This window comes from Chlorocebus sabaeus, chromosome 14 (assembly GCF_047675955.1).
Source record: "Chlorocebus sabaeus isolate Y175 chromosome 14, mChlSab1.0.hap1, whole genome shotgun sequence".
Classification (NCBI taxonomy): domain Eukaryota; kingdom Metazoa; phylum Chordata; class Mammalia; order Primates; family Cercopithecidae; genus Chlorocebus; species Chlorocebus sabaeus.
The window spans coordinates 38,638,572-38,650,589 of NC_132917.1; the positions used below are offsets into that span (position 1 = coordinate 38,638,572).

General features: G+C 39.9%; 1 protein-coding gene across 12 annotated transcripts in view; it reads left to right on the forward strand.

Moving 5' to 3' along the window:
- The window catches only part of ARHGEF33 (Rho guanine nucleotide exchange factor 33), a 92,003-nt gene that overhangs the window by 33,079 nt on the left and 46,906 nt on the right, over nucleotides 1–12,018 (forward strand). For 9 of the 12 annotated variants that reach the window (XM_038006826.2, XM_038006822.2, XM_038006824.2 and 6 more), the window contains exons 3-5: nucleotides 3,718–3,827; nucleotides 5,767–5,816; nucleotides 10,571–10,714. In XM_038006826.2, the coding sequence (XP_037862754.1) occupies nucleotides 3,803–3,827; nucleotides 5,767–5,816; nucleotides 10,571–10,714 (219 nt within the window). In that variant the 5' untranslated portion in view covers nucleotides 3,718–3,802. The remainder of the gene's footprint in view (nucleotides 1–3,717; nucleotides 3,828–5,766; nucleotides 5,817–10,570; nucleotides 10,715–12,018) is intronic. The other 3 variants (XM_038006830.2, XM_038006829.2, XM_038006828.2) reach the window with 1 other exon arrangement.

Consider the following 12,018-nt stretch of genomic DNA (forward strand, 5'->3'; position numbering starts at 1 on the left):
GCGACCTCTAATGTAGTTTTGTTGCTTTTGTAATTTACTAAATAAAATTTCTAACTCACTGTCCATCACACGTGTTTATTATGTCTCATGGTGGTTCATGCCTGTAATCCCAACACTTTGGGAGGACAAAGTGGAAGAATTGCTTGAGACCAGGAGGTCAAGAACAATCTGGGCAATATGGGGAGACGCTGTCTCTACAAAAAGTGGAAAGTTAGCCATGCGTGGTGGACATGCCTGTAGTCTGAGCTATTTGGGAGGCTGAGGCAAGTGGGTCCCTTAAGCCGAATAATTCAAGGTTACATTGAGCTATGATCATGCCATTGCACTCCAGCCTGGGAAAAGCAAGACTCTGTCTCTACAAAAAATAAAACCAAAGAAAGTTTTATGCCTTGAAATAAGTGGTCACATGTACATATGTGAGCATGTGAGCATGTGAGCATGAGGATATTCTAGCTCAGAAAATGTGTAAGTTTTCATTTTACCTATGATATATGGGTTTTTTGGGTTTTTTTTTGTTGTTGTTGTTGTTTTTCAATTAGTCGTAGATTAATGACTAAATCTCCAGGAAAAATCACCCACAAAAATCCCATAAAGGTATGACTTTGCATATTTAAAGATTTTCTTCCCCCAAATAGTAACAGAAATCACTTCTAAAGACCATTTTTAAAGCTGGTGGCTTTGGGCAGGCCATTTCTCTTCCCCTCCTTAGGTCTCGTTTGCTTCTTTTATAAATGAAGAACTTGGATAGAATAATGTTCTTAGAGCCTCTTTGACGGTAATATTCTGTGATTTCATTATATTCATCCTAGAATGGATTAGATGTCAAGTAAATTAACAATTGCTAAGGAGAAGAAAGTTTTCATCTTAGAAATGTTTGTATCAGCTATGAAAAAAGATTAAAGATAGTTAGGGAAGATGCCCTAGCTTGCCATAACTTTCATGCTTACGTGAAAAATGTGCAAGAGTTTAAACAGCATATGGCTTTGACTTTGGGCCTTTCTTTATATTCGTCATTTATAACCATGTAGCTATTTTCCAATGGCTTTTTACCTGTGTGTACCCTCCCACCCTGCCAACGTATTATTTTGCTTTATAAACCTCAGTATGCAAATAAAAAGTATTTTTGTTTTGGTTTGGATACACTCCATATTTTATAATAAAGTCTCTTTTTTTTGAGACAGAGTTTTGCTCTTGTTGCCCAGCCTGGAGTACAATGGGACGATCTCAGCTCACTGCAACCTCTGCCTCCCGAGTTCAAGTAATTCTCCTGCCTCAGCCTCCTGAGTAGCTGGGATTACAGGCATGCGCCACCACGCCTGGTTAATTTTGTATTTTCAGTAGAGACAGGGTTTCTCCATGTTGGTCAGGCTGGTCTGGAGCTCCTGACCTCAGGTGATCCACCCACCTTGGCCTGCCAAAGTGCTGGGATTACAGGCGTGAGCCACCGCACCCAGCCTTTTCTTTTGAGACAGAGTCTTGCTACGTCACCCAGGCTGGAGTGCAGTGGTTAATCTCGGCTCACTGCAGCCTCTGCTTCTCAGGTTCAAGTGATTCTCCTGCCTCAGCCTCTGGAGTACCTGGGATTACAGGCACCTGCCACCATGCCAGACTGATTTTTGTATTTTTAGTAGAGACAGGGTTTCACCATGTTGGCCAGGCTGGTCTCGAACTACTGACCTCAAGTGATCCGCCCATCTCAGCCTCCCAAAGTGCTGGGATTACAGGCAAGAGCCACCACATCCAGCCCATAATGAAGTCTTAAATCAGCTTTCTTCAGATATAATTTATGTAAGATAAAATGCACCCAATTAAAACATACATTCAATGAGTTTTGGCAAATTTGTGCACCCATTTACCACTGACACAATTAAGCAGTAGAACATTTCTATCATCCAACGAAGTTTCCTGTGCGGCCAGGCATAGTGGCTAATGACTGTAATCTCAGCACTTTGAGCTACCGAGGAAGGAGAGTCGCTTGAGCCCAGGAGTTTGTGACCAGCCTCGGTAACATAGTGAGACTCCTGTCTCTATGAAAATAAAAAAATTAGCCAAACATAGTGACTTCCACCTGTAGTCCTACCTACTCAGGAGGCTGAGTTGGGAGGACCACTTGAGCCCAGGAGTTCAAGGCTCCAGTGAATCATCATAAGGCCACTGTACTGCAGCCTGGGCAAGAGTGAGAACTTGTCTCAAAAAAAAAAAAAAAAAAAAAAAGTTCCCCATGCCTCTTCCCAGTTATCCCTCCACCTCCTGCTCTAGGCAACTGTTGATCTGCATTTTGTCACTATAGATTAGATTTGTCTATTCTAAGTGATGAACAAAGTTTAAACTTGTGTTTTCTTAATCTTGGATAGTGTTCATATATTTGTGTTGTTTCAATCAGGTTTCTTAGTTGTAAGCAACAGAAAACAATCTCTGGCTGATTTAAGCAGCAGAGGAATTTGTTGAAAGGAGATGGACAGCTCACGGAATTGCTGGGAGGCTGGAGAATCGAGTTTGGGATTCTATGGCCAGCAGCAATGCCTAAATCACATAGTACAACTGTTCTAGTGAGGAAAGCACTGAAAGTAGCACCTGGAATTTCCTAATATGTTTGTAACAGATAGTGGTCACCAACACCACCCTCGCTGCCACTGTTGTCTTAGAAAGTAGAAAGAATATCGAGTATCTGCCTTAGGAATTCTTTTTGCAACTGCCAGTGTTAATTGGGGTAGGTGCATCTAAGTGGTACGTCCTAGGCATATATCTGTCATGCCTTAGCTGCAAAGAAGGCTAGAAGAACCTGGTGCTTTCAGCCTCTATAGTGGGAGGCATCTGATCAAGTCTCATAAGGCAGGGGAATTCTTCAAACTTAGGAAAGGGTTAAAATGCTGGATGGCTGAAAAGAGGGCCAGTATCCACAACACTGACTGTGTGCTAGACTGCATTCTGACTTTGCAGCTTCATGTCCAGTGGTCACATCAGACATGGCCTGTTTGCTAAGCATTTCCTGGGTGCAAAGGAGTCTACCAGGTGCCTAAAGTGGGGACAAGGCTATCAAGGAACATACTATTTAATGGAATAGAAACAGATGTATTGGCCTTCATATCTGCTCAATTTTTTCTCCTTAATTTCCCTGGGGCTGGGTGTGGTGGCTCACACCTGTAATTTAGCACTTTGGGAGGCCAAGGTTGGAGGATCACTTGAGCCTAGGAGTTTGAGACCAACCTGGGCAACATAGGGAGACCCCATCTCTACAAAAAAAAAAAAAAAAATTCCAGGTGTGATAGCATATGCCTGTGGTCCCAACTATTTGGGAGGCTGAGGTGGGAGGATCGCTTGAGCCCAGGAGGTCAAGGCAGCAGTGAGCCATGATTGCATCACTGCACTCTATCCTGGGTGACAGAGCAAGACCCTGTGTGAAAAAAAAAGAAAGAAAGAAAATTTCCTTAAACTGTAACTTGCTAGTAAAACCAATATGTCTTAATTAATTAATTTGATCCAAAAAGGAATGTAGCATATTGAAAAACTACCCTGAATTTGAATAATGAATTTCATATGTATTCACAAAATGTATTTACCTTTATGCTAAATGTTTACTCAGTATTTTTCCTCTTCTGAAATTGCATGTATCTCAAGCTGTGTTCATTTCAATTTTTTTAAGTTAATATATGAATTAAATCCAGTTTCTTTTGACAATTTTACCTGTTATCCTTTACTCCTGATTTGAATTGACAGGTGCAGGGAAGAGGAGGTGGCCTGAGGCAGGACGATGAGGATGCAATGTTGAAGAATAAGCTGGAGAAGAGAAGTAACCGGCACTATGGAAAAAACCAAAACAAAGCAAGGTCAGATTTTTCCCATGTCTTGTTTTAGGACTTAGGATTCAAGGAATGTAGGTTTTTGCCTTGTCTTACCACTGTCTCGAGACATGACAGTATGTTAACTATTTTCATTTCCCTGTCATCATGTAATGACTATGAAGAATATAGACTGGGTGCTGAAAAAATAGGAAGTGCTATTAGAATTTGGTCTGTGTTGTTATTTTATTGTTCTTAGCAATAACTTTAGGACTGCCTCAGAACAACATGCTGGGTAAGGCCAAGACACAGATTCAACTACTAGACATCTATCATCTTCTAGACTAGCCTAGAAGCATAAGTGCTTTCTCTTTTAATCTTTACCATATAGAAACAACTATATAGAAGTAGATTCTGTTATCATCTCCAATTTACGGAAGAGGAAACAGTCATAGGGAAGTCAGGTGACAACTACAAAGTATCAAAGTTAGGTCTGGGATCTGGATCTTTCCTCCCAAGCCCTGATTCTTGCTATTATACCAGGCTGTTGGGACATAGTATGAAATTGTCTAAATAATCTTTACTCAAGCTTATGCAGGAAGTTTGGGTAACCTCAAATCATATGGATTTTGTAGGGACAGCCTGCTGTGTGTATAAATTCTGGGCTAAGGTTGTATATTATTTATGGACTTAAATACTGAGGCTGGAGGGGTTTCCTGTACCAGCATGCCTTAGGAGAACAATATACACATCCACACAACCAAATGTTTGCAACCAGGGGCTTCCTCTATAAACTGCTTGATGCATATAACGTGACACACTGGAGAAGAAGCTAAATGGACAAGCAACTAGCTGAATGTTTTACATGGATTGCCTCATCTTTATGGCCAACCAATGTGGTTCTGAAAGTGCATTCTAGGCCAACCTCTTTTTCTCCCTAGGTTGTAAATGGTTTTCTTTTCCTTTCTCTTTTCTTTTCTTTCTTTCTTTTTCTTTTTTCTTTCTTTTTCTTTTTTCTTTCTTTTTCTTTTTTTTTTTTTTTGACAGAGTTTTGCTCTTGTTGCCGAGGCTGGAATGCAATAGTACAATCTTAGCTCACTGCAACCCCGCCTCCCGGGTTCAAGCGATTCTCCTGCCTCAGCCTCCCAACTAGCTGGGATTACAGGTGCCTGCCACCACACCCAGCTAATTTTTGTGTTTTTAGCAGAGACAGGGTTTTACCATGTTGGCCAAGCTGGTCTTGAACTCCTGACCTCAGGTGATCCACCCACCTTGGCCTCCCAAAGTGCTGGTATTAGAGGCGTGAGCCACTGCGCCTGGCCTGTGAAAGGTTTTCTACAGCCTACTACTTTCTCTGTGTGTGCCCTGTGTTTCCTGAAGTCTAGTATTATACATTACTGTTTTCTTCTGCCTGCCTCTTTCCCAGAACCTTTCCGTTGACAATTCCTTCTATCAGCCTCTTGCCCAGGAGGACAGCAAGATTCCCTTAGCTGAACTTGGCAGTGACAGCAGGGCAGAGTTCAGAAGTCTGGCAAAGATCAGAGGTGGGGGAAGTAGAGGATATTTTATGCAGGCTTGCTGAGATCAGTAAGTGCCTGGTGAAGAGCTGCCTTCCTTACTGTAGAACTGTTCCCGCAGGTCAATTTCAGTTAGCCTCAAGAACGTAAGGGAGACACTTCCTGCAAATTCCTTTCTGGCTGTTTAGTAATCACACATCATTCAGTTTGGTTGAGAAACTTTCCTACTGTGGTAAAACGTGGTTTTCTATTGCAAGAGAGTATCAGGTAGATAATGGTTTAGTGATTAGGATGTGTGAACATGGACACCACCTACTTCAGCTCATTCTTTGTTCCTCTGGAATCATCGGTTTCTTGTCATGCAGGCACAAATGTAGGATCCTGTAAGTTTCCTTATTCCCTGCATGTATCTGGAGAGGATAGGGACAGAATGAGTAGTGTTGATTGAACAAAGCTTTTTCTCCCTGCAGGAGAGAATGAACATATGCCGGTGAATAATCCTTCCACGCAGATTTACCAGGTAAAGACAAATCGATTGTTTCGAATGCTCCCATGTATAATAGTGATGACTGACTATTCTTTACGTGTAGATGTTTTTAGCACTCACAAGTGCTTCCACAACTTACTCTCTTAACAGGGCTGTGAGACAGGCACCTCAGTGGGTCTCGCCACTCACAGTGTACTTTGGAGATAACTGATTTTTTCTTTTTTGAGACAGGGTCTTGCTGCGTTGCCCAGTCTGGTCTTTAACTCCTGGGCTCAAGCTCAGGTTCCTGAGTAGCTAAGACTATATGTGAGCACCACTGTGCCTGGCTGAGAACTCATTATTGAAAGACAAGTTATCCCATTTATGAAATGCAGCACTATCACCCCCACCTCAACTCTGCTTCTCTTGCTTGCTGCCCCCATCACCATGGCCATTACACTGCAAGATAACATTTCCATCAGAGAGGAGAGGGCAAGATCTGTTTTTCTTACTTTTCTATTTTAGCAGGGAGAATTGAGAATGAAAAGGGGGTTAACATTGCAAATGTTCAAATATCTGTACAGGAAAAACTTTCAAGCTCTTTTTAAACAATGGGAACAATTTGCTTTACAAGGAAGATGAAAGTTCTGCAAAACATCTTTGCAGTAAGAGTCATATGAGATTGCTTTGGTCCTCTAAGTGGTATTCACTTGGCTTCTGTCTCCCAACTGTAAATTTAAAGTACATCTCTGTTCTTAAAAATCATGAAACTTTATTCTGACATAATTTGTAATATAAAAGCAGCTTGGGCTAGGGAAACCCATGCTCCTCTCCAGACTTCAGGCAGTGCTTCCTGGAATACGTGAAAAGGAAGAAAACATTGACAGAGCTTGGTGGGGGTTGGGAGAAAGGATGCTTTCAAAGTTGATCTAAGGTTTTAAGCCCTGGTCACTAGGAAAAAGAGTACTCTCTCAAGCAGAAACACAGGAGTCCAGAAGAGTAGATAGTTTAGGGGAAACGTTATTTAGATTTGTCTAGTTTAAGTGACGGTGAAGTGAAAATGACAACTAGTTCCCAGAATTATCATGTAAGAGATCTTTGCTGTAGACCAAACTGGGGCAAATCAACACAAGATTATGGAAACATGATTTAACCATATTGCCCCTAGACTCAGGCCAGCTATAGAATGAATGGGGGAAACAGCATCATTTCAACTGAATACACATTTATTGAGCAGTTACTATGTGCAAAGTCTACTGCTTGGCCTCATGGCAGATTAAACAGATGAAACAGACATTCTCATTGATTTTTCTGTGTCCACAACCTGAAAAACACATAGAATAATAGTTCTTACAAGGTAGGCTGTTGAAAGGATTGTGATAGAGGCGTTGATAAAATTCTGTGGGGAAGGGATGATTTAGTATTGACTGGAGGATTTGATTTAGGTACTTAAGGACAAGTTGATCATTTGACAAGTAGGTATAGGTAAGGTTGTTTTGGGCAGGGAGACTAGCTTGAACAAAGGCCTAGAAGCAAAAAAAATGGGTCTTCACTCAGTACTGCTTTGATGCCTCACTGGTCCAAGTCCTCCAGACGCTTTCCCTGTCCACCTCCCCTCTGTTCTCATCTGACCTGTGTATGACATTTGAATGAGTGTGAGTACCTCTTTAAAGTCAGGTATGATTTAAAGTCTATTATAGATTTTATGTAGGTCACTCCCTGAATGTTGGCTAAATATAGCTGCAGTGGGGGTGGCCTCATTATCTTATTGCACTACAAATCCTAGTACATCTGTTCGCAGTGCAACACACAAAGCAATGGAAATGAAGTTGGTCTATATGACCTCTGTGATGTTATTATAACCCATCCTTGTTTTAAAAGAACACTTCCTAAGCCCCAGTCTGTATACTCCAAGCAACATTTAACCAAAAGAAGAAGAAGAAAGAGGAGAAGTAAAGAAGAAGAGAAGGAGAAAGGAGGGAGCTGGGGAGGAGTTAACCATAATAGAATAAAATCTATAATAGAAGGGAGGGCACCTGAAGCAAAATATAATATTTTGGTAGTTCTCTACCTCATTTTATTTTCTGGATAGATCCTGTCCCTACCTGACATTATCGTATGTATCACCTTGTTTGTTTTTTAATTTTCTGTCTTCTCATCTAGAATGTAAGCTCTAAGGGCAGGAATTTAGTCCATTTTGCTCTCTGTTGTATTCTCAGTGTAAAGTACAATGCCTGGCATATAATACATATTCAATAAATATGAGTTGAATGAATGAATGGATGACTATATTACAAGATGTCTGTATTGCTTTGAGCCAAGAGGTCTCATGCAGTCATTCAGTCTTGTGCCTAACAGTGTTGGAAAGATTTTGTCTGGTTCTTTGGAAAAAAAGAAGAGATCCTCACTTCATACCCCAATCAAAACAAATGCCAAAGTGGATTAAAGGCTTAAATATAAAAAATTCAAACCATAAAATTTTAAAATAAGTGAGTATTTATTTTGTCTCCAAATGTGAAATATCTAAGTTAAAAAGCAATGGAAGAAATCACAAAGAAAGAGATTTGAGAATTCATCCACATTACAATTTAAACTATTTCCATAAAAAAAAGTTAAACAAATTCAGAGGCAAATAACAAAATCAGAAAGACACAACAAATATTTCAAAGGTTTAATTATAAATAAGTAGTTCATGAAGGTCAATAAAAATGGAAACTTCTAAAATCCTAATAGAAAATTAGCAAAGAACACAGACAATTTACCACAGTAAAATTATAGATAGCAAAGAAAAAGTTGAAGCTCAAAGAAGCAATGATTAAAATAAGGAGTATTATATTTTGACTAATTAGCAAATAATAATTAATAATATTTAGTTCTGGTGAGTGTGTGTAATTGTTAGAAACTTTTAGAAAAGTCTATTCCGTATTTCCTTTTTCTCTTATCCTTTGTCCACTGCACATACCCCTCTCAAAGTCGTTGAATCAGATCTCTTTTCCCGAGTCAGATGGTATCATTTCACCCTAGATTACTTCATTTTGCATATGGATTATTAAAATTATGATCTCATTAACATGAGAGGGGATCCCATAATTAAGGCAACAGACATAGTAATTGCACAATTTAATGCTAGCCCAACTCTCACACTAATGATTTCAACTCCAACTGTGTTTTAAGCTCACTTGTAGTCTTAGGAATGTGTGCTAAACACTGTGGCTTCTTCTATTTCTATTGTTTTATATATTTTATTATTCAAGGTATGTTTTTCTAAATCCATGAATTTAGGACATTACATATCATATATAATGTTTCCAAGAATATACAGCCATATTGCTATAACTTTTCAAATCCGCTGGTCAAATATAATTTGCATAGTTATTAATTAGTTGAATATATTGCCTCCCTGTGATATAGTAGCTTTCCCTTTGGGTCAAACACTACCTGACATCTTTGACCCACAGGCATTTCATATTTAGGGATTTATTCTAAGGAAATAATCTGAAATATACACAAAACTTTAAAACAAAAACATAGTATGACAGCATTAGTTATAACATTGAAAAATTACAAGCAACATAAATTTCCAACAAAAGTGAATGGGTAGGTAAACTCTGGCAAATTCATAGGATGGAATATCAGGTAGCCATCAAACGTAGACATTTAGAAAAATGTTGAAGGTTATCGTAAATGCCTTATTAGAATATTAGGAGGGAAAAAAGAGAGGTAGAATCAAAATGTATCTGCAGTGTGATTTCAACCATATAAACATCTGCATTTATATGCATAGAACAAAATAGAAGGAAATGTGAGTGTTAATGGTTGTACTGAAATAATGAAATTTGGGATGATTCTATTTGGCAATTCTCTTTTTTCTTCTTTATTTTTCTCCGTAATGAAAATAATTTAAGAAAATAAGTGATGTTCCAAAAGGACCTCTAACTGAAACACTATGGGAACCAGTCCTACGGTAATAGGTTTCATCGTCAAAACTGCCGTTGAAAGTTTTCTAGGATTTGTAAATCCTGATTGAGACTCAGTCTCTTTTTGCCATTGAGGAATATTCTTCTGATACTAGAGAAGTTAACTCTTCTAGCCCTGTGGTGTATCCGGGGATCAATAAGATAAAGTTCCAGCACACCAGGCTGCATGTCAATCTCAGTAAGGCCCTGCAAGAATGACTTGAAGGGCCAGCCTCTGCAGGGAATGTAGAGGAGTAGATATGGGAAGTTTACTCTTGACATTCAGATTACTTGCTCCTCACTTTCTATTTTAAATCATTGCACCTCTGGGGATCAATAAAGAGCCCTACAATTGGAAGATGGAAGTTGGCAGAAAACTCATGTTGCTTCTGCAGTGACCCTGGTTTAGGGGGGAATCCAAAGCAATTACCTTGGCCTCCTTGCCATCGTGTATGTGCCACTGCGAAACACCTGGCTTTTGCTTTTATAGAATTGTAGGAATTGGGAGGTTTCCCAAACCTTGACATTTATGACTTTGCAAGGTTCCCGAGCCACAGGTCCAGTCCCCCTAATTTACCTCTTGGTAGCCTCCTGGCCTGGGTAATGTGGCAAAAAGGAAAAAATGCCCGTAAAACACACGTTGAAATTTGTGAAAATTAAGTTTGAGGCCTGAGGGATCTTTCATGAAAAAAAAAAATTGGAAGACACTGACTAAAATTCATCTTAAGAAGAGTTAAGAAGCCAAGAAAAGAAAGAAAATTGAGAATCAGAAATTAAGAGCAGGAAATAGGAAGAATTCGGACTCCTCTCCCCTATTTCTTTGAGCCTAAGATGCCCTCTGTGGTACCGTAGGCTTCGAAGTACAAGTCTTCCCTGAACCTACCTCCAGTGGGAGCCCGCCTCCAGCGGCAGGATGGAGGGATCATAACCTCTCTAGAGCAGCTTCATGAAAAAATCAACGAGATGAGGAACGTGTTCAACTCGCTGGAGAACAAGGTAGACACCCGTTTCTAATCCTTGGGGTGGGCTGTGGGCTGTCAAAAAAGAAAGCTGAAGAGAGAGCAGAGAAAAGATGTTAAGACCGTGTCTTCACAGTATTTATTGTTTACAAGGGAGTGGTCAGGTTGATAGTTGAAAAGCACTCTGTAGGGGCTAAAGATACTAAGATCCCTCAACATCTTAAAAGTGACGTGTTGTATCAGGTGTGTGTCCTCCTGACGGCTTCCCCTCCCTGGCTGGTCAGGGCTGTGAAGCTGTTTACGAAGCAGTAGCAACACTTCAGTGGCAGGTACCCATGGAGCTCAGAGTAATATGTTGGTAGGAAATGGGCACACGACTCAAAAATAGCTTCAGAATTCCCAGAGTTCCTATGTCACCTGGCTGTTAGGGGAAATTTTAATAAGTTTTTGAGAGCTGGGGTTCTGCAGGCAGGAAGGTCCTTTTCCTAGGAGTCTGCTGCTGCCTTTTGGTTTCTGCAGAAAACTCTGCCTAAGGAAGCAAGGATAATGAAACCTATTTCTGTTGGGTAGTGGTTCCCTTTTTTTTTTTTTTTTCCCCAAGCGGGAAACCTAAGTAATGTTACTAAGAAGAATGTCAACTTTCCTTCTTCCAATTTTAAAACTTGCATACATTTTTGATTTGATGTTATATAGCCATCACTTTTGTTTATTTTGCTTACAGAAGATACACTTACATAATGAAAAATTACCAGATCAGAAAGTGGTTGATCTGGTGATTTAATCCACCATGATGACTGAGTTAGGATGTAAGCCAAAATCAATTGCAAAGATTCATTATAATTAAAAATGATTGAAATGAAAAATAGATTGCTCATGATGTTTCCCAGCCTTCTAGCCCCAAATACTTGGCAAGCCCTGCTTTTTTCCTCAAAATGATCTCTCTGGTTCCTCTTATTTCTCTCTATTCCCAGCAATCCTTTGTAAGGCACAATGAACCACAAAATCCTATATTTTTAAAATGTGATATAGGAGACAAAGTCACTGTATAGTGAGTGGGAGGTGCCATTGCAGGTGGGAATCATGTGGATGACCTGATTCTGAAAATTTTCAGAAATACACATTCAAAGAAATTTGTTAAGGTATCTGGACTTTAGTTTTCATTCCTTTAAAGTAAAAATACTTGAGGCCGGGCGCAGTGGCTCACGCCTGTAATCCCAGCACTTTGGGAGGCCAAGGCAGTTGGATCACCTGAGATCAGGAGTTCAAGAGCAGCCCGACCAATATGGTGAAACTCCGTCTCTACTAAAAACACAAAAATTAGCCAGGTGTGGTGGCACATGC